At 37.3% G+C, this 22824-nt stretch overlaps 2 protein-coding genes across 3 annotated transcripts in view; both read left to right on the top strand.

The window, feature by feature from the left end:
* Positions 1–3041, top strand: part of LOC139700846 (dual specificity protein phosphatase 14-like) — a 34802-nt gene extending 31761 nt beyond the window's left edge. Inside the window, exon 3 of the mRNA XM_071599276.1 lies at positions 1411–3041. Within this exon, the coding sequence (XP_071455377.1) occupies positions 1411–1728 (318 nt within the window). The 3' untranslated portion in view covers positions 1729–3041. The remainder of the gene's footprint in view (positions 1–1410) is intronic.
* A 6467-nt stretch (positions 3042–9508) lies between these two features.
* The window catches only part of app (Palmitoyltransferase app), a 30152-nt gene continuing 16836 nt past the window's right edge, over positions 9509–22824 (top strand). The window contains exons 1-3 of one of the 2 annotated variants that reach the window (XM_071599558.1): positions 9509–10137; positions 15082–15284; positions 21938–22069. In XM_071599558.1, coding sequence (XP_071455659.1) covers positions 9908–10137; positions 15082–15284; positions 21938–22069 — 565 coding nt within the window. In that variant the 5' untranslated portion in view covers positions 9509–9907. Of the gene's footprint in view, positions 10138–15081; positions 15285–21934; positions 22070–22824 lie in introns of both variants that reach the window. The other variant, XM_071599557.1, reaches the window with a different exon arrangement.

Here is a 22824-nt window from a genome sequence, read left to right as displayed (position 1 = left end):
TGCAAAAATAACTGAGTTATAAAGTTAACCGCCGTTTAACCCATGTATATAAATTGTTTCCCACGTATTAAATATTTCCCACAACGTATAACTTCTTGTTGGTACCAGGCAAGCTCTTTCTTCACCTTTCAAATCGACCTCGGGACTGAAGGCTGTTTGGCATTTTGAAGGACTGTCCTTTCTGAAAAAAAATCTCATGCCTTGAGGTAAATGCGTGAGTTGAGTTACGAAATGTAGCAATGTTTTCCCCACCAAACTATACTTAACGGCGACTGCATTCACCGTTTACATATTATTATCAAATGTCGCAAGTCATAATCCCTCATTGATGTATTATGCTTCAAAAGAAAGCCTATTTACTTCATTATAAACCTCCCGATGGATGTTTCCCGGCTTTAGGCGGACATTTTATGAGCTCCCTCATACAACCTAAACGTCTGATCTCTTAGTAGTGACAGTAAATTCTTCATTCCACTATTTCCACTTTCCTCTATCTTTATTTCTACATTTATTGTATTCGTATTCAATTCGCAATCTCTATCCCCTTACTACGACTGCTACCCCTGGTCCGTTTTCTTTCCCGTCTAAGTATTTATTGGTAAAAAAATATATTTTACCATTTTTGTCATAAATATAAAATTATTGTTAACAATGTGGGACAAAAAGTGTTAGCCCATAATTCGGAGGCATTTATTTAGTATGGAACCAACAACCAATTTGTCGAATCCAAAGGGTGCCTGATTGTATTTATTATGTTATATAAAATTGAACCGACTCCTATTAAATAACGTGTTGCCTTATAGAGATATGTGAGCCAACAAATATAAATATGGCATGTAATATAAATATGATGTTTAAATATGACACGAAACGAAGCGTCTATTTTGTAGTGATTTGTTCAAAGAGCTTTTACTCTGAAATTGGATTTGGGAGTTATTTCCATGTGGCATAGCTGCATACAATTATGTGTTCTTAAATTTTTTAACGATTCAGGCGGGTTCAGTCCTAAATTAAACTATTTGCGCGGGCTGGGCATGGGAGTCCGGCTGGTCAACTCAGTTAAAATCGTCCCATGACACTCTCCAAAGACGTATTGACACAGTTCCGTATTATATAATCCATGCTTCCTGGCACGAGACTTCACATTTGCTCTTGCGCATCTCCTTTGTGGCTTAAGTTTTAACCGTTTGGCTCACTAAACATTTCGCTTTCTATTGCTCTTCTCGTGACCTAGGAACAATTCATTCATCTTACTATCCGGGTCTCCTCACATGGTCATACCATTCGATCAGGAAATGTGGGGTTGCCCTCTTTATTCAACTGTTATCTAGTTTTTGGAAGTCTGAGCATACATTAATATATTTTATATTAATTATTATATTATTCAGTCATTCATTGTCTTCTCTTCAGGTCCACTGCGTTGCGGGAGTGTCTCGATCGGCCGCCCTCTGCCTTGCCTACCTGATGAAGTACGAAAGGATGACCCTGCGGAAGGCATTCGTTTATCTGCGATCCAGAAGGCCAGCCGTCCGCCCCAACACAGGTTTCTTCCGCCAGCTGATATCCTACGAGCGTCGGCTCTTCGGCCGGTCATCCGTGGACATGGTGAGGATACCTACCGGGGACAACAGCCACCTGATTCCCGACGTTTACGAGCCGGACTATCGCCGGACTATCCTCTTCGAGCAGCGGTACGGGAGACAGCTGACGAGCGGACGACGCTGCTGACGCTCCGCTTCCCACGCACCCCAGCATTCCTCGCAGTATTTTCGAAGGCGCGACTACCGCGCGTGGCTAAAGACGCCCCTGCTGCCAAAATTACTCTTTCTCTCTCTCTCTCTTTTCCTCTCGAAATGCGCAGAGAAAGGGGAGGAAGGGGGGGGACGTTAGTTCGTCGGTGGAGCACCACGTGGGGGCGGCGCTCGCGTTTCAGGTCTCCACACGCTCGTCATTCCTTCCGAATGCCTATTTTGCTCACCTTAGGCGGTGAGGAAAGGCGGTGTCGCTAAACCCTGGAAATCAGGGAGAGAGTACTTTTATTTTCAACGGAAAAAATGGGCTCCCGCGGAATCTTTGACAGTTGGCATCCGAAGAATGCGCGGCGCTGTCCAAGTTTCCTCAACGCCGTAACGAAAGTTACCACACAAGACGTATTGACAGACAGTATTTGTTCTCACGGAGAAAAATGTTGGTTAGTCATCGAACTGATGATTGTTCTCGTCGAACATTTGCCGCAGACTCTTTTTTTGTGAGCAGTTCGTGTTATCTATAGACCTGTTTCACCTTCGCGCTGGTCACTGAAAGTCAAGGCGCAAGGTCAGACGCACAGCCGAACAGATATGTTCCCCTGTACTCCTGTGTGTATGTGACAGTGTTTGCTATGTACATGCAAACCTCATTTATATAATGAAAATGACCACTTTATGAAAGACTCTAATGCTTTAAGATAAGTGTAATTATGTCATTGGTAATGGGAGCAAGAGAATAATATGTATTTGTATGTACACGACATTTGCTTTTTGGAGTTCTTCATTGGACCTCTTGTATTTTCTGGCTGTTTTCTTTCAAGTGTGTGAGTTAACTTACATTTTTTAGAACAATGAACCATAATGTTATGAAGCCAACCAAAATTAGATAATTCATCTGTTTTTTGTAATTCAATTTATGAAATCACCAATTTTTTCTTGCCAAATGCATGCCCAAATCTCATAAGTAATCAAAAAACAATGATCTTCAACTTATGAATTTGATTTAGTGCTTGGATTTAATCGAACACGCGGACTCCTTGCGAGAAATTCGCGGTTATTTCGATCAAATTATATATTGTTTACCCTGGTGTATTTCATACTGCTTCCCATCCCTGAAAGTATATTTTAATCTTTGAATTGATGTTAAGAGTATTTCCATCCAGAAAATACGTGCTACATTTATTAATTTATTCATTGTTAAGTGTTAGCAGTATGTATATGCATTTCATTACTTACAACCAAAGCGTACTTTGTTAATGTCTGATTAAAAATAAAAACTTATGCATTACTGTAGGACTTACTGCTTATTGATAGTGTTTCATAGTTATAGATAGGTTATCATTGAAAACCCCTGCAATCAGTTTATTCGTAGTATAAAACCGCCTCGGCTCGTGTATTTTATATCCCACGCATGAGGTAATGAACCATGTCAACACGTGCTGGCGGAATATTTAAAAATGTGCCCTATGAAGCTTGGCGTAATGTCAAACTTGAAGCTTGCCCACGACAATAAGTTCATGACAATTTATTTGTTGTTTGTTGTACTTAAGGGACAAGAAGAAACATTGTGCGTCCAAAATACGCGCTGTTGCGCTAATTATTATGCTCCTGATTTACATTTAAGTTAGATTTAAAACATTATACACAATCATGAAGTTTTTGGCAGTAGCTCCGCGGATGAAATGAAACTACTAAATCTTATAATTAAAGGATACACTATTGTTTGTCATATGGATGCTTTCTAATACTTTTTAGTGTTTTCTCCAGTTAGAAGTTTTCTAACACTCGGTCAGCATACAAACCAATAACAATTACTCATTGTCTCATATCGACGGGGGAAAAATTTAACTTCAGTGCTAGTCCATCGGGAATTCGAAAAAGATTTTTTTTACCCGGATACCTGGAGATGAAGCAGTGTAAATGGTGTGTGGGTGTATATATATATATATATATATATATATATATATATATACATATATAACCATAAACACAGCAATCAACCCGAAGTTCGGTTTGGTAGGTGATGGTAGAGTTCACCCAGTACTAAGCCCGACGGCGTGTGAAATTCACACATCAGGGTGAGGGGTAGGAGGGCCAGTTCCTTACCTTGTGCCGGTTATGGTTTAGTTAGTCCAACGCTCTACCCCTGGAATATCGCGACCCCCCCCCCCCCACATACACACACACACACACACACACATATATATATATATATATGTATATATGTATATATATATGTATATATATATATGTATATATATGTATATATATATATATATATATACATAAATATATATATATATTTATTGTTTTGACAGTACATATTAGTGTGATCGACATTTTATCATGAACCGAATATATACATATATATATATTCGGTTCATGATAAAATGTCGATCAAACTAATATGTACTGTCAAAACAATAAATAGGGAAGAAAATGAAATGGATGCAACGGAACATTGTAATAATTCCATTGGTTTTCACTGCGCTTCGGCTACCGACTCCGAAGAAAATGATCCACATTCCCGGCCTGTCTGTAAATCTGTTCTTAAAGAATCCCATGGAAAAACAAATGGTTTGTTGGTTAGATGGACTTTTTGCGTCGCAAATACTCATGGTTTCTCATAGAAAATTTTAATCTCTGTTCCTCAGGTTATGGATTAAAAATTCGTGATTGTTGTAAAGTTTATCCTAATAGGATCACATCGCCAATTAATAGATACTATTTGTCATTCATCACCGAGTTCTTCAAAACATTTTAACATGATTTAACATGGTCACCTTTATAACAGAAAAATAATAATAAAACAGAGACACGATGTGGGAATCGGCTGGTGGATGAATGCTTAGGACATCAGCGAACGTCCCTCATGTATTGAACTGTGAAAACCCTTCCTTGAAATTGAAATGGTGCAATTTCCTTGGGTGTCCTCGACTCCTGCTTGCGACATGGCATATCAATAGCATTGGTCTCGCAGCACACGGAATCAAACTGCTCGGCACGACACACGTCGGATAAAATCGATTCATTTCATTCGTCGACAATAAATCCTTTTGAGGCTCCGAAGGAAAACCCCTGGATTGCACTCACAATACATTAGACTTCCGTAAGTATTGCGTATAATACAGTGCATTTCGGCCATGTGTTACCATTATTGGTTTGATGCTCTTTTCGGTTTTAAGAACGCCATGCAAGTTTGGTATTTTCAATTTTGATATTAACCTTTCAAATTTCTATTACTTCCATTAGCTTTCTCAAAGGTTAGGTTTTCCACAGAAATGAAAACGCTTTCTATCCTACTAGAGACATTCAACGTACTTCTTAAACTCTTTAACTGTGAAATAGTATACTCTACGGTTTCAGGCTTCACTTCGTGACAATATGAGTGATACATATTTAAAGATTTTTAGTATTTTTCCGCATACGTTATTTTCAAGATACAACGCGTTTCACCGACTTGTGGCATCATCAGGTTCAAATTTCATTTACGTGCAGCACTGGAATATATAGGATTATGACGCAAGTCGGTGAAACGCGTTGTATCTTAAAAATAAGTGAAAAAAATCAATTTGGCTGCATTTTTTTGAGAAGAATAGACGGTTGAAAGAAAAATATATTAAAAATCACTGTACAATGCGGGTACGAACAGAGAGAACTCGCCTAAATGATTAATCAAGAAAAATTCTCCATGGATGAGTTTTTGAAGTGCTAGTCCTTTGAAGTACATGATCGAGGTCGTAAATCGTTGATGTCTTCAAGGACCTTGGGTATTTAATTTCTTCTACGACAGAGGAAACTGTATGCTGTAACTGGTAGTGGGTCGCGGTAGTCCAGGGGTAGAGCGTTGGACTACTGACCGCAGGGCCCGGGTTTGATTCCTGGCAAGCCTCTCTGAACACCTGCAGCTCCACCCAAATATGTGATTTTTCGGGTGCCAGATCTTCCTGGGAAACAATAACCGGCACAGGGATAGGAACTGGTCCCCTAACTGATATGTGAATTTCACACGCCGTCGGGCTTAGTACTGGGTGAACCATCACCTTGGATCCCCGACCATCGGGTAGATAATTCTGAATATGGTTTACACTTAGGTAACCGGCAGGATGCCTCTCTACAAATTCTTTTCCCTTGGAGAAAACTCGTAGCGATAAGCATCATTTCATCTTCCAGGCTACCGATCCCCAAACACGATGGTTTGTATTACAGGATTCTAGCAAGAAATGAAATTACAAGGACTAATAGCTGTATTCATGAGAATCCATTATAAGGGAAATGCTGTACCTTTCCACAGTTCGGGGTACTGCCTCGTGAAATACTTCCTTAAAAAAGGTTATATAATATTTTATCCATAACCAGAGCCTTCTTAAATTGTGAGATACGTTTATTCACATGGTTATCAGGTTGGCCAAAACTACTAGAATTACTTAAAAGAGAATTACATTATTCAACTCTCCACAAATTATGCAAACAATAAATTGTTAATAATTAACTCTTCTCGTCGTCCACACATTTATTAATTTTCTGTCTGCTCATTGTGGGGCACGCTCTACTTATCTGTTCGCCTAACTTGGGCTAGAGGAACAAATCAGCCATCAAATCAAAATGATCGCATGCTATAGTTTGATTTTTCCCATCCGATAAGAGGATAAAGGAGAGCAAACTTCCATAACTCTGTGTTGAAGTTGTAAAACGCTAATTAATGTTTGTAGATTTTAAGCAATCGCCTTCCAGCCACCCCAATTTCTCTCGAATATCTAAAGGCTACCTCCTTTATGCCACAAGGGAACGGAGAAGAGTGAAACATTGCTGAAACTTAAAAGACACTAGCACGATGCCGGCTGGTTGCGTAACTGACCCGAATTGGGCATTTATTTTCCGTAAAATGACAAAGAACGAGTCGTGCCTTCAAGATTAATTGTGTCAAAAGAGAAATGGCCATGGCCGAAATGGTAACCAGATCCTTGGTGTCTACTGTTCCTTAAATTCGTTTGATGACCCAATTATTTGAGCGAATTGTCGCCGAAAGAAGAGGCATGCTCAGCAAGTAGGATCAGCTCGGATCACTATACCCGATCAATCATCTACTGTAACAGTGAAACTGATTGTTGAGAGCTGTTGACCAGCCATACCGATGAGAAGGTGCCGATCACGTCACCCGCCTATTGTTTCGACTCGCTCCGTGCTAAGGAATGTGACCTCGACCTTCTCGGTGCCCTCCCACTGGTGCCGCATCCTCCATGAAGCGCTTGCCATACTGCCCTGGCCCGCATGCAGCCTTCGAGCACTTAATGGGATCTCCCCAACCCTTCCATCGCGTAAGAGAAAAAATATTCCGCATAGTACACCCTCTCACTCAAGACACACTTAGGGTCGATTGGAAATCCACCGTCCCGCGATTTGGCAAGACCTTCGAAAAGGAGAGGCGGATTCGATTTGATGCCTAAATCGAACGATTGAACTCATGCGCTCCGCTATGCATGTTTTTCCTCTTTGGAGTTTTGTAAATGAGGGGAGTAAACGAATCTCGAAGCGTTTTCCTCAAGCGATTCGCGATTTTTCTCCTAAGGAGGAAATTCCCTAGTTTGCGATGTGAACGCCAGAATTTAAATAGCTCGGACATTACTCGAGATGTTTTCATCCTGAATTTTATTAGCTACGGCTATTTATGAATTATTTCTTCCCATAAACAGCAAAGATAACACAAATCGCTTAATTAATTTCTTTCAAAAATACGGATTTCGTGAAAGTTTTCGAATTTTCTTCAAGCTATGAAAGCAATCATCTAAATAAATTATTAGGACGATGTTAAATAAACTAAAGATGGTATATTTCGATCGATAAGTGCGGAAAAGAAAAAATTTATTGCTATAACTCTAATTAGTTTCGAAAGTTTGAAGCATATCAGCGGTATTTTAAAAATCAACATTCAATCTTTTCCAGTTGGCTGAACGTGGACGCGCATCACATTTAATAACACCATATTTCCAGCTGGTCCTATCCCTTAGTTGCGAACTACAATCAGGATTATACTTGCAGTTTTTAAAAATAAAAAAATTCAATGCTTTTTTACGTTAATTTTAAAAATTACTATTTATCATGACAACGCTGCAGGTAAACGAAATAAGATTTGCAAATTAATCTTTTAAAAATATAATCGGCATTTACGAGTTTCGCGTTCGCAATTTTACATAGGCGTATGATGATTTTGTTAATAAATCCATAGCCCACCTTAAACTGCAACGCTTACAGGCTCTGGTGAATTGTTTCGTGCCCTTTGGAAAGGGCAGACCAGGCAAAGTAAACAAGGTATTTACAAACAGATAGGGAAATATAAATATCACACCAATTAAAAAATGAATTCAATACCCAAAAAGGAAACAAAACAAATGTCGAGGTTTGATCCAACGGACCTGTTAGTGGCCGGATGATCACGTACTTGACCATCCGGCCCGGTAATCCCCCTTGCCCAGTAATAAATAAATGACAAAATTATATTTATGAAGTACAGACATGAAAGACTTGGCAGTAAAGGACAACAAAACATATTACAAACTTAGTCCATCGGATGGCTGTTATCTCTTACAGTTTAGGATTGAAACGAAACGTAGACAGAAAAGTTATCTGTGATTGCCCTCTGATGATGATGTAGGCACGGAGAATAGCAGAGAACCCATTTGTTCAGCAATTAAACATCTCCTTGGTACTAGATTTTTATTATCTGCTGTGATGTTACAAGGACTACGGAGTTCGGCGTTTGAAACTTCCTATCATCAGTGCTTTAAGTCCAAGGGCAGTATTCAGCTACTGAACATGATGGAATTTGGATGTATTACCTCAAACGCTTATAAATTTTAGGGTTTCTAGTTTACCCTGTTTTCACCACGCTATTTAAGGCCTTTGGATTCGGAACGTCATAGAGACCCCTACTAAGGAAATTGTTGCAATTAAAGGAAAGAATAAAAATGACATTTATATTTGATAAATATAGTGTATTCAAATCTAAAAGGTATATATACAAACTAATTAACACTAGTTCTTATTCACTTTGTGCAACTTTATTCTCTGGTTTTTGTTCATCACTGATATATTTTAACAAATCGGTAAGACCTTCAAATTCCACCCTACTTTGAGGTGGATCATTCTTAGGAATCCTTGGTAGGAACGATCCAACCTTCATCCGGAATTCGTACAGCTGCTTAAAAAAAATTCGTTTAAGAATATAATATTGAAATTTCATACCACACACACCTTTATCGAACGGCTGTTACTCACATTTTCAACGCCCAATATTTTCCAAATGGAATAAAATAATATACCACATCCGGTGAACGCGTATAAAGTGCCAATGCCCAAAGCTTTCATTGCTAATGCGGAGCCACTTATGGGTAGCTCTTTGGTGGGCAAAAGTCCTTTATTAAAAAATGCTGGATCCTTCTTTTTGGCTGCTGCTAATGTCGTCCCAAATCCAACTAACATTGACAATCCGGTGACTGATGAGAGGAATATAGCAGCTACGGAGACATAATTTTGTAAGCAACATAACTAAAATATATAATCAGTTTAATACAGCAAAGATATACATTTACCTTTAAATCTGAATGATTTGTCTTTCTCTAACTCTTTCACATTATTATCCTTAAGGCTACCCTCTAGAGAAGTTACCGAAGAAGAAGAACTATCGAGCATGGTTGGAGGATGAACCGCTAAACACTTTTTCAATAACGTAAGAAAAACTTAATCAAGAAAAAGTAAACACTCTATCATTATTAACGTTATTCATGTTCCTATGATAAAATCTTCATTTATCACGTAAGAAAAATATTGCACACAAGCTAAATTCTTCTGCAATCTTTTCTTTCACTACTTCACGGCAATGTTTTCGTTATATTTCGATTCACTTTTGTTTCTCGAATTCATTCCTGCAGATAACACCTGAGCGTGCGATGTCGAAAGGAAGTTGATCACGATCACAGCAAGTTGCAAGTAGTCTTACGCCCTTGCCACTCAGTTGGCGATAAGATGTTTACCATGGGTGTAGAGTTTGGATTCAGTGATTTTGTGAAAATGAAACATGAGTTCATGTGAAGTTCTCAGCCAAAATGACTGCTGCTACGGCAGTGTAATCAGTAAAACGGTGCCAATGTTGGATATTTCTCATGGTCACAATACCTGACTATCTTTATTACTTAGTGCGTACAGATTCACCATCTGACAACGAGGACGAAGTTAACGTGAAGATGCCGCATGTAACACGAAAGTGGGAAGTCTTTCCAGGAAGAAATAAGTTTTGCTGTGATGGGCGAATCATGATGGCCCCTCAGACTGGAGTGTTTTATATTACGTTAGGGTTAATAGTCGGAACCAGTGGACTGTTCTTCGCTTTTGAGTAAGTTTTTGAGCTTGTATTGTTTTCCCCACCTATTTCACTATAGTATATTTGAAAATTAACTTTGGTGCCCAATTAGTTTAATTATTTACTTAGCAGTTCACCATTTACATTTACCTCGTCGAATTTTTATCGTAAAGATTACGGTACCCGTACTTTTGTAAAGAGATAAAATCGCAACCTTTGTAGTGGCAGCAAAACATTTGTGTTTTCCTGTCATCTGCAGGATATCACATCTAGCTTATTCCGTGCATTATATTTAGGTTTTGCCACAGTCAATTACATTTTCGTAGCAAACACTTGTTACGAGCTTCTCAAAATCTTTACTTGTGGCTGCTGAATTTTATTAAAAATGCACGGAAGAGCTTTAACTTTAACATTGTTCTGTATTGTGTTGTGTCCCAATATAAACATTATTTTGTGTCAGTAGTAGATACTTGAGTTTGGAATTCCTTAATAAACTTAAAATTGGATATAAGTTCTCAGTAGGCCCAAAATTCGTCATTTTCGTTAAATAACTCTATGGACATGTCGACAAAAACGAATGCAGATGCCATTACGTTGGAAGTAATATTTTTATGGTAATATATCAACAATCTGAGTAGAAACTTACTCTGGATTTTTAAATTGAGTTCAGTTTAATATACGGCAGGCAAATAATGACCACAGCTATTGAAGGAATCGTAAAATTCGCGGTCGTTAGTTATGTCAAAGAATTGAGAAAGTATTTATGTACGGAGTTAGCAATGAAATGAAAAATGCAATTTAATTGTAGTGGAGCCGAGCAAGGGGAAACATTCTTTATTGTGTTTTACCTAAAAGATTCATTAACAATGGATAAATATTTCAATTGCACAATCTAACACGGTAGTATGTTATGTATTTAGTTGCGTTTCCTCCTTAAATAATTGACATTTACAAAAGATATTATTTATGTTCCAAGTTACAACAGATAATCGAAACCATATAATAATGTAGATTTGCTTTTCTCTCTTATAATGTAAATTAATTTGAAGACAATCTGAGCAAGTATTCTAGCGCTCTGAGCTATCAAGAAATTTAAAAACCAAACACAAATCTGATGCAGTCATTTGAGGTTTTAGTTATAATTACTTCGCCCAATGGGTTCGTACAATGAAAATAATTTCTCCAATTTCATTCAGGACTTATGAGTTATTTTGGAGTTAAGTTGGTGCCTCCACCATAATTTAGCATTAAGGTTCAGTTTCTAGCCTATTTACTTACCTCTCTAAGCTTACTTTGGGTGATTGGAGCAGATACCATCCTCTTTGAATATAAAACCATAGGTGTTGACTAGGGATTAGTGTATTTGGTAATTATGTAGATTTTTTTGGAGAAGTATTCTTAAATCTCACTTTAATTTTAGTGGCAATCCAACATTTGCTTAAAGTCCCAAGGGATCACCGCAACAATGCATGCATATAGCTGTGGGTGATGTTGATTTTTGTGTTAAATGTAACTTCATTAAGTCACAGTGAATGGCGGTAGCATTATTGGTTGTTAGACATATGGCCACTTGATGTTCAAATCAGCAAATTTCATCCAAGTTAAATGAGGAGGCATGATAGAATTTCCAGTTGAGATAAATCAAAAGGTTTCTCCTATATATTGAAATTTCCCCCTACATCTCAAATTCTCAAAGTAGTATATGGCTTCTAAATCAAGACAGTGTTCACTTGCATGGAAGGCGATTATGGTGATTATTACAAGCAAAGGAACTGGATTATTTTGGACCAAAATGATACATTACTTTTATTATCCATTCAAAGGCTTATACATACCTCACATCTTAATCACCTCAAGACCACCTTACTTATGATTTTGATATTTTTTTCATATGCCCTACACAATGTTATTCCTTTAATTTTGTTCTTTTGATAAACTGCAATATATTGGTGCATTTTTTGAAAAATTATAAGGTTCAAGTTTATTGGTTTTAGCTGGTGCAGTGACTATTGTACTAGCTCTTTAAGTTTAATTGATGGGCTTTATTAGTTGTTATTAATGTTATTATAGTCTACTCTTGTTTTGAGTGTGGAGAATGGAGTTTTCTGGCTGTGATTCATGATTGTGTAATGGAAATCCCAATTGTGTTTCATTAAGAATTACGTAATGTCTATTCCCTTGCTCCCTCTAATCATGTGCCTGTCCCTCAGGCTTGTCATAGCAATATTTACAACGGGTGGTGTAGTGTCTTTTGGGTCTGGGTTAATAAAGCAATTAATCCTCTTCTTCCACATCCTTCTCACTATGCCCCATTTTCTCTCTATGACCTGAAAAGTCAGTTATTTTAAGTATCATCTAATAGGCAATTCATTCTCTCAAAACTGAGTTCATAACTTGAATACAAATAAAAATCATAGTTTCGAGTGTTCCTCCACTCTGTGTCTTATTTCCGATCCCATTGCTCTGCCTCATTCCTGTCTGGGCTTAATTATTCACTTCTGCCTAAATTGAACTAATGAACCCAGAATTTATGTAATTTCTAAAATAATTACTGCTTAAATATCCCAGTAAATGAAAAAGATGCAATTTTTGAATGAATAGAAAGGGTTAGGAATTTTGGAAGATCATCAGCAATGGCAGAAAATTGTAAGATTAGTATTGGATGCTAATAGAAGTTTGGAAGTACAAATCCCATCTTGAAGGGAAATTCATTCCAATGTGAAGAGTGCGAAAAATAACCGATTATTTGGACGTTTAGTAGAATTACAGCAATATTCTGACCTAGTTAGCTTTATTTTTTGTGCATAAATATATTTTTCTACTTGATTGTTTTGCTCCTTATTAGAGATAATTAGTGTACTGGTTAGTGTGCCAGCTTCCCACACTGAGGAGTCATTTTATTATCTTGATGCAGTCAAATTTTTCCGTATTATTGTAGTTTCTCTGTTATTACCATAAGGAGAGTATTTTGAGTGTTGTTCTCTACCTCTTAGATGGGGCATCAAACTATGGTGCCTCTTCTCAATTAGTAGGTTGCTGTCAATTGTTGTTTCTCTTGGCCCTTTTGCCATTCACCGCCAACCTATCCAATAACCCAAATGGTATGAATGATATCAGCTGTCTATGATCTCCCCTGATGACAGCTGGTGCTGCTCCTTGAACACAATGTTGAATTTTCTTTATTTAGTCATTGACTCCAAATATAAAATTTTTGTCAGCCACAAAAAAGTATTTGAAATATATGGAAGATATGATAAATGTTGTGTGTGCTGTAGCTGAGAAAAGCTTGTGCAGCAAACGTGATTCAGATATCTGGGATGTTTAAATTGCCCTTGTTAATGAATCCTGATGCTGTATTCAGATGATAGACCTAGAATTCTTTCTTCATTTAGTGCCTTGGAATTTCCAAAAAGCTTAGCCCAGCCACTTCAATGCATAAGGTAAAATAGTATGGCTTATGAATGGAGATGTTTGTCACCTTTGTGATAAGATATCTTGCTGTGATCATTAAAACTGAAGGCATCCAACTTTATCTCTCCTTATCGGGTCAGAATATCTTCAGGTCGTAAAATGACAGCATTTCTAAGACATGCATCAATAAATCTTGATGCTGATTTATTTCAAGAGAGTTTCAATTGTGTAACCAATTACATTTTTGTTTCAAATTGAAGCCTGCTGTTTTATGTTGTCGCCTACCTATATTCTTCAGCAATTCATCCAAGTATTTGAGGTATCGGCTAGCATTGAAATATCTCCTCAAGTGATTCCTTTAGAGAAATTTTAAATATCTATCTAACATCCCCTAAACTGCATAAGGAGGGGAAGATTCTGAATATACTAAAATTTAATGAATGGTGCAAATGTTTTTCATTGATTTCTTGCCGTTAAGTGGCTTATAAAAATTCGGACTTGAAATGAATACATTGAATAGGTGGTAATATCTCGTTAGTGTCATAATTTTGTGGTTGAAATTTTTCAATCATGTGAGAGAAATATAGGAATGAATTTGGTGAATAATGCTAAAAAAAATTGACATTATATTAAAATATATTCTGTAGATTAAATTGTAGTCTTTTGATTTTGTAAGAAGCAAAAATGGCACATTAGTGTTATGATACAAAAGTATAGCCGTTGAAACAAGATGATAGGCACAGGTAGGAGGCTTTTGAGATGTGGGTATGGAAAAGGTGAAGATGTAGTGAAAGAAAAATAAAGGGAGAAGTGCCAGGTGTAGTGGGAAGGAGATGATTTTTGGGATAAATCTAAAAAAAGGCAGGAAAGATGGATGACAAGTATTTTAATTGGTAATGGGATGTTGAAAACTGTGATAAAGGTGATGACATAACCAAGGCAGGATGAGATTGGAAAAGGATAGGAGTATTGGACAGAATAAAGGAATATACATGTAGAACATATGTGTAATTGAAGAACAGTTAAAAATCTGTGTGGAGTGTTAGGTTGTGTCTTGTTATGAAAGACTAAGAAATGTAGCAGTTTTCAGTCTGTGTCCATCCAAAACCTACCTTAAATGATAGACTACTAATGGTGTTTGAGAAAAGATGATGTTGAAAATTGAATGTTTGTTGCATTTGGGTATGAAGGAGGATGGAGGAAGGACTGTATGTTTAAGGGAGCATACACATGTTGTGGGAAATTCAATGATGGTAAAAAAAAAATGTGTAGTCAACATTGAGATGTGCTAAACAGGAAAGAGAGAAGAAGAGAATTTGGGTATTTTGGCTGGCCTGAAAGAGGGGAGAAGTGTGTGAAGCTAAAACATGTAATGGCATTTTTATTGTGCTGTGCTTCTGAAATCCTTTGAAAAACAGAAAAGAGATGACCATGTTGTTATGAAATAGTTCCCTGGGTCCTTCTAGCATCTCTTTCTATTCTACTGCTGACCTAATATTTAATAACATTACAGTCAAGCTTTGGTTGATCACAAAAAATTAATAGCTGCATTTTTTTCTTCTCCAGTTGCCCATTCCTTGCACTTCGTCTCACTCCAGCAATTCCAGTCGTGGGTGCTGCCCTATTTGCATTTGTGTTGTCTTCGCTTCTTCGCACAAGCTTCAGTGATCCTGGAGTCATACCACGGGCAACTCCCGAAGAAGCTGCTCATGTTGAGCGGCAGGCGGCAGAAGCTGCCGTGTCTGCTGTGGCTCAGGATGGCAACCCAGGTGAAAATTAAGCATTTGGATTAGTTGTAAACTCTAGTATTGATTCATCATCAACTGACTTCATGCATGTTTGTAATTGACAAAAATCCAAACCTCTGGAAGAGTTGTCATCATATTTCACTCAATGAATGGCATCTAATTCTCAGGGTAATATATGATTCGCAATAGCTACAGTTTACCATATTTGACTCAAGATCAACTATTTATACCACTGGATACATTGCTAGAAAATGATGCCTTGGTATTTGTTCTTTTGCCAAATTGCTGCTGCACCAGATGGATATATAATTTCTGCTTTAACAGTTGTTTTGAATGAGCATCAAACCTTGAGAGGTGAAAGGGAATTTTACTCATGCATCTCAGAAGTGGGGGGTATTGTAATGTGGGTAGAGAACTGAGCTTGTGACCAGAGGGTCTTGGTTTCAGTCCAGGTGATGCCTCTAGGCACCCTTAGTTTCACTTGAGCTGTGTAATTTTTTAAATGTCAGATTTTCCTGGGAAACTGCATGTGACCCAGGTAAAGGAACTGGTCACCCTACCCTGATAATGTGTGAATATCACTCACTGTATGGGGTTATTGGGTTACCTCTATCTTAACTTGTCAAACCAACCTTGGAGCCAATTACTTGAGATATCAGATGTCAAGAAACCAGTGGTTAAACTTCCAGAAAATCATTATATTCTTATGCACACTATTAACACTAAAGCTGATAGGAAAAATTCTCCATTGTGTTTGAAGTTTCAGTTTTCTTCGTCTTGTCATTCCATCGCATTTTTTGCTTACCCTCCGGTGCCTTCCCCTTGTTCACCTAAGCATGCCTCTCATGTAGTGTTAGTAAAAGAATGTCTGGAGTCAGAACCATGGGCTGCCCCCTCAGTGTCGGCCCAGGCAATGTTAATTTTTTTTGTTTGACCATTTCTCTAGGTATGATATTAACTCATTGCTCTGTGGGTTCTTGACCTATAGGACTGAAAGGTTTTATTTTCATCAGGAATTTATAACTTAAAGAGTTATTTATTTTTCTTCAGAGATTGTGGCTGTTCTTGTGTTCTATTGGCAAAAATAATTTAATGCATCTTGACGTTATTTTTATTATCTTGCTTATTTGATGTGATGTTTTGATGAGGTGATTACAAAGGTACGTGAGGGAAGAAAATGGAAGAATGTAAACACAGAAATAGGCAAAAGGCACAGAATATAGCAAAAGTACAAGGAGTTAAATAATAAATTGAGAGACGGACTACAAATAAAGTAAAAGAAGCATGGTGGAAGACACAGTGCAAGGATATGGAAAGTTTACAGAGGACGGGTGAAATTGGTGTGCTATACAGCAAGGTGAAATCACTATTGGGAAGTAAGAAGGGAAGATCTGTGCTAACAGTTACAGATTATTCGGGTAAGATTATAGTCGAAATAGAAAAGATCCAAGAGAGATGGAAGGAATATATAGAAAAACTTTATGGTAAAGAACTTGGGCCAACAAGGTTAGGCATAGAAAAGGAACATGACGGAGAGGAAGATAGCGTAGGTCCAGGTATACCTGATGATGAGATAGAAAGGGCATTCAGGGAGATGAAATCAAATATGGCGGTGGGGGTAGACAACATTCCTGCAGAACTCCTGGAATATTCAGGAAAATGTGGGAGGAAGACTATATGGACTGATTCATAGTATATTTGAGAAATGAATCTGGCCGGAAGACTTTGTGAGATCAGTGTTAGTTCCTATTTCAAAAAAGGTGAAGGCTACATCATGTGAGCACTACTGAACAATACGTTTGAGCTCCCACGCAGCTAAAGTGGTTCTCAGGATCATAAACAAAAGGATAGAGAGTAGGGCAAATGATTACTTAGGTGATGATCAGTTTGGGTTTAGGAAGGGGAGAGGCATGCGTGAGGCCGTTGCAGTAATGAGATCATTAATCAATAGGAATATGGAATATAATCAGGTAATATGTCGAAATGTAATGAAATAATTGACTTTGTAATTCCACACACTTTATTTAAAAACACACGACCCAGGTTTCGACGTTGAACGTCATCATCAGGTGGTCCTCATAGAAGCACGCTGGCTATATATACCTTCTGATCATAGGAGGGGGGGGTTGGTCAGAGAGGGAGGTCGGAGGGGTAAAAAAGGTTACAATGTAGCTGGGAAGAAAAGAGAATTACATTTTTGATTTAGAAGAGTGGTAGGTCTAGGAGTGGGGAGTGGGAGGGATACAAAATTTCGTTGGCAAGATCATCTTTCCAACGGACACATTTCAAAATTTCTAACTGCTCCAAAGCATCGAGCCTTTGACCTTTTTCTTCAAAATGAATAATTTTTGTCACAAAGTCACTTTTGTGATCACTTTCGATGAGGTGTTTTGCAAAGAGGGATGTTATGTTCTTATTTTTTACACATGTTTGGTGTTCTTTAATCCTTTCTTTAAATTTCCGTCCTGTTTGTCCAATATACTTTGTGCTACAATCCGAGCACTTTAACTCATATACTCCACTCCTCTCGTTTTCGGGGACTTTGTCTTTAGTGTGAGAGATCAGGTTCTTAAGGCATGAACGACTGTAAAAGGCACATTTAATTTTTTCTTTAGGTAAACTTTTAATTACTTTTTGAGAAATAGTCCCAAGATATAGTATTCTCCGCCATTTGGCAGTGGGATCTTTTACATGTTCGGGGTTGTAAATGTGGCTTAAGGCTATTTTTGTAAGTTTATTCCGGTAAAGTTTATTTATTAGATCTTCTGAATACCCATTGTTTACTGCTAACGTTTTAATTACATTAAGTTCCTTATTTACATTGAATTTTGACATAGGGATAGCGGTCAAACGGTGGATCATTGCATGAAATGCCGAAAGCTTTTGGGTGAAGCAATGCCTTGAAGAGGAATTAATTAATTGGTCTGTATACATTTCTTTCCTAAAAATGGAATACTGTAACCCATCTTTGTCTTTAGAAATGGATAGGTCGAGGAAATTCAGGGAACCTTTTTCCTCTTTTTCACACGTGAATTGTACATTAGAATTGATAGAATTTAGATGTGCTAGAAACTGATCTAGTTGCCTATCAGAACCTGTCCACACACAGAAGACATCGTCTACATATCTTAACCAACAAAATACATTATTAATGAGAGGGTAGGCTGAGGAGAACAAAACTTTTTCAAAATTGTCCATATACATATCGGCCAGGAGTGGGGACAAGGGCGAGCCCATGGCTAAACCATTGGGTTGTTGGAAATAGGTACCATTAAAAATGAAATAATTTTGGGAAACACACGTCTTAAGTAATGCACAAAGTTCACTTATAACTGGAACTGGGATGGATTTCCGGATGAGGATGTCTTCGGCAAGGTGTGTTTTTAAATAAAGTGTGTGGAATTACAAAGTCAATTATTTCATTACATTTCAATATGTTATGCAAATTCCACAAAGTTACGCCTGAGACAACAAATTTTAATATGTCCTTGTTTTGTAAATTTCAAAAAGGTGTTTGATAGAGTTAATTTGGAAAAATTCATGAGCATATTGCCGAAAATAGGAATAGATTGGTGGAACAGGAGGCTAATCGGCAACCTGTACATGTCTCAGACTGCACAGGTGCGAGTGGGGAACGGAGAGTCTGGATGGGCAATGTTAGGAAGAGGAGTAAGGCAGGGTTTTCCATTATCACCGGTTCTGTTCAGCGTGTATGTAGAGGAAATGATCAAAGAGTCATGGGAAGAACAAGGTAGGAATGAAAGGTGGAGGGGAATTCATAGAATCAGTTAGGTTTGCTGATGACCAAGCTCTAATTTGTCATTCAGCCAAGGGGTTGCTAGTAATGCTGAGTTAATTTGAAATTCAGTGCAAAAGATATGGGATGATAGTCAATAATATAAATAAAACAAAGGTTATGCGATTTTCTAGAAAGAAAAAGGCTAATCTAAACATTGAAATAGGAGGGCAAAAACTAGAGCAGGTAGAACAGTTTACGTATCTTGGAAGTGTTTTGGACCAACACAGTCAAAGTAGTTGGGACGTAAGGAGAAGAATTGCGCTAGGCAAAGAGGCTTTCACAAGGAGGAGGGAGTTGATGACAGGGACGTTGAGTAAGGATATTAAGAAAAGACTCATAAAAAATTTGATAGGGAGCGTAGCTATGTACGGTGTGGAAACGTGCTCATTGAAGCAGGAGGATAGACGTAGATTGGAGGCTTTTGAAATGTGGTTGTGGAGGAGAATGGAGAAGGTGAAACGGACAGAGAAGAAAACAAATGAGGAAGTACTAGGTATGAGTATGGTGGGCAAGGGGAGGTATTTGTTGGGAGAACTCCTAAGGAGGCAGGAAAAATAGAAGAAGGGCATATTGATCGGCAGTGGGATGATGAAAACTGTAATAGAGGGGAGAATGTTAGGCAGACGAGGAAAGGGCAGGAACAGGATAAGGATGTTGAACAGGATGAAGAGAGGAAGGAGGTGCAAAGAAATAAAGAAGGACTTGATGTATAGTAGGTTGCTGGATTGTGTTTTGTTAATAGTCACAAAATATTGATTTAGTAATTGTGTCCATCCAAAACCAACCTTAATCGATAGATTACTGAAAAACAATTATATGTTTAAAACAGATTGATGGGTTGGCTTACTTTGGTTTTATGTAAGATAATGTGGAAAAGTAATTGTACTTAGTACCCCTTTCCAGCAGTAAATACCTTTCAATTCCCAGTGAAGTTGTGTATCAATAGAAATGGAATAGCACATAATTACCCAGAGGTCACTTTAAAGCAATGCTAAGATTTTACACACAGGTGTGCTTTTGACTTATTGATTGAGATTAAATTTATTGATGAAAGTTTATGGTGTTTCTTTTGTCAGAATTGCAAATTACTGGGGTTAAAATGCATTTTAAATGTACAGAAATAGCATATTAAAATGTTATTGGACCTATGGAATAAAAATTTGGGGTGGAAACTAATAACTTACTTGGGTTTGAGGGCCTGCATAATTTTAGTTATATACTATAATTATTTATGCCCTCTTTGAATCAGGGTTGCTAAATAAAAATCCACTGATACATGAGTAACCTTCTGACTCAGTTTCTGATAGAAATAATGAGTACCAAGACTAACTTATTGAAATGAAATCATTGACTTTTTAATTCCACACACTTTATTCAAAATTACAACCCAGTTTTCAATGTTGAATGTCATCATCAGGTGGTCCTCATAGAAGCAAACTTGGTGTCTTCTAATCAATGCCTTCTAATCAAGGGATGGGGGTTGGTCTGAGAGGGAGGGAAAGGGAGGGGTAAAAAGGTTAAAATATAGCTGGGAGGAAACGAGAATCATATCTTTCGGTGTTGTTGACTTGGAAGAGTGGTAGGTCTAGGAGTGGGGAGTTGGAGGGAGACAAAATTTCCAACTGCTCCAAAGCATCGAGCCTTTGACCTTAATTTTCAAAATGAAGAATTTTAGTCAAAAAGTCACTTTTGTGGTCATTCTTAATGAGGTGCTTCACAAAGAGGGATGTCATGTTCTTATTCTTAACGCGTTTGGTGTTCTTTTATCCTTACTTTAAATTTTCGTCCTTTTTGCCCAATGTACTTCGTGTTACATTCCAACCACTTTAATTCATATACTCCATTCCTCTCGTTTTTGGGAACTTTGTCTTTAGTGTGAGAGATCAGGTTCTTAAGGCATGAACCACTGTAAAAGGCACTTTTAAACTTTTCTTTAGGGGAAATTTTGATTGGATTTTGAGAAATATTCCCTATGTAGAGTATTCATTGCCATTTGGCAGTGGAATCTTTTAAATATTCGGGGTTGCAAATGTGGTTGAAGGCTATTTTCATAAGTTTCTTCCAGTAAAGTTTATTAATTAAATATTCAGAATAGCCATTGTTTACTGCTTACGTTTTAATTGCATTAAGTTCCTTATTTATATTGAATTTTGCTGTAGGGATTGAGGCAAAAAATAAGACTAACTTAATGAAACAATTTCAGAGTGTAAAAATCATTCGCCTTGACCAGGATTCAAACCCAGATCCCTCAATGGTCGGTCAAGTACTTTAGCCAGTTTAGCTATCAAGGCATCCTCCTAAACTCTGAAATTTTGAAACATCTCCGGCAGTTTTTTTGGAAGACTAACTTAAGTGAAACAAAGATAGGGCATTAAATTTTGAAAGCCCCGTTTCATGATTATTTCTTATATTAATGTAAACCACAAGTGTTGTCCAAAATTACATCATAAAAAGAATTCATTGTATTATAAACCCATCATAAAGCAAGTACCTACTCTATACTGAAATTGTCTGGGTTAAAAATTAAAAAAATCAATCTAATCCATCCTAATCCTAAATAAAATCCATTCTAATACTGCAGCGACAAATGTGAGTTGGCATATAGTAATCATGATTAATACCCAAAATAATAACACTACTATTAGTTTTAGTGTTCTAACTTGTTAGATTAGGTGAGAATGATTAAAAAAATTTGAAAGACTTTGAAGTCTTCAAACTGGCTCTTCAAAAGTCTACTTATTCCAAGAATCTAATTCTTCAATTTTGGAAAATAATGCAACTTTTGTATTTTATTATTTGATGCATAAATGTTTTGCTATACTGTTGTATTCACCTATTAATTTGTGCAATTTATCTTTCCTCATTTCCTCAGCAGCATTCCGGCCACCCCCTCGAACAAGGGAGGTTCTTATCAGAGGTCATCCAGTTAAGCTCAAGTATTGTTTCACTTGCAAAATATTCCGCCCTCCACGAGCTTCTCACTGTAGTTTATGTGATAATTGTGTGGGTAAGTTGTTTTAAATACTAATTATTTCTTTGAGTTGTATGATCTTAAAGGATTTTTGGTTGAATCAGGTACTGAGCACTGCATGTAGTCCAAAACCCCACTTTACCCAGAAATTAAATTCGAATACTACATTTCTGTTTACCATTTACTGTGCTGGTAGTTCACCAATTTACACACAATGGTAATGTGTAGTTGCAGATTGAGTCAAAATAGGTAAGTTCCCTCTATGAACTTATAAAATGTATTTACTTTTTGAGACGAATGACATAGCAAGGGTTGTGAATCGTGAGTCGTAAAGAGAGGTTAGCCCGTGATTTGTTTTTCTTAAATGTTTGAATGCTACAATTACCACATTATTAATGGCAAATGTAGAAAGATCTTTGTAAAAATATTTAAATAATTCATTAATTATTAGATAATTGATAGAGGATTCAATTAATGATTTCATGCAATATGTGAGAAAAAATGGCACCCCTGCATTAATTGATCCAGTGATATCTAGGTTATTGATTGAATAAAGGAAGTGATGTTAGGGTGAAAAGCTTGACGACAGTAGTCCATCATCAGATTCCCCTGTTCTCTATATTAAGTGGAAAGTGTTCATGTAAATATATATGTTTTCCAGTGCAGTTAGCCTTTGATCATTTGAAAAATTATTTGACTGTGAAAATATATTTGGTTTTCAAAACACTCGTGGCACCAGACAAGCACGCGTTTCCTCGAATGAGGTTTCCTGGCCAGGTTAGCGAAACCTT

The sequence above is a fragment of the Hetaerina americana genome, unplaced genomic scaffold (assembly GCF_022747635.1).
Source record: "Hetaerina americana unplaced genomic scaffold, ioHetAmer1.1.p SCAF_11, whole genome shotgun sequence".
Taxonomy (NCBI): Eukaryota; Metazoa; Arthropoda; class Insecta; order Odonata; family Calopterygidae; genus Hetaerina; species Hetaerina americana.
This window is presented reverse-complemented; position numbering and strand designations above follow the sequence as displayed.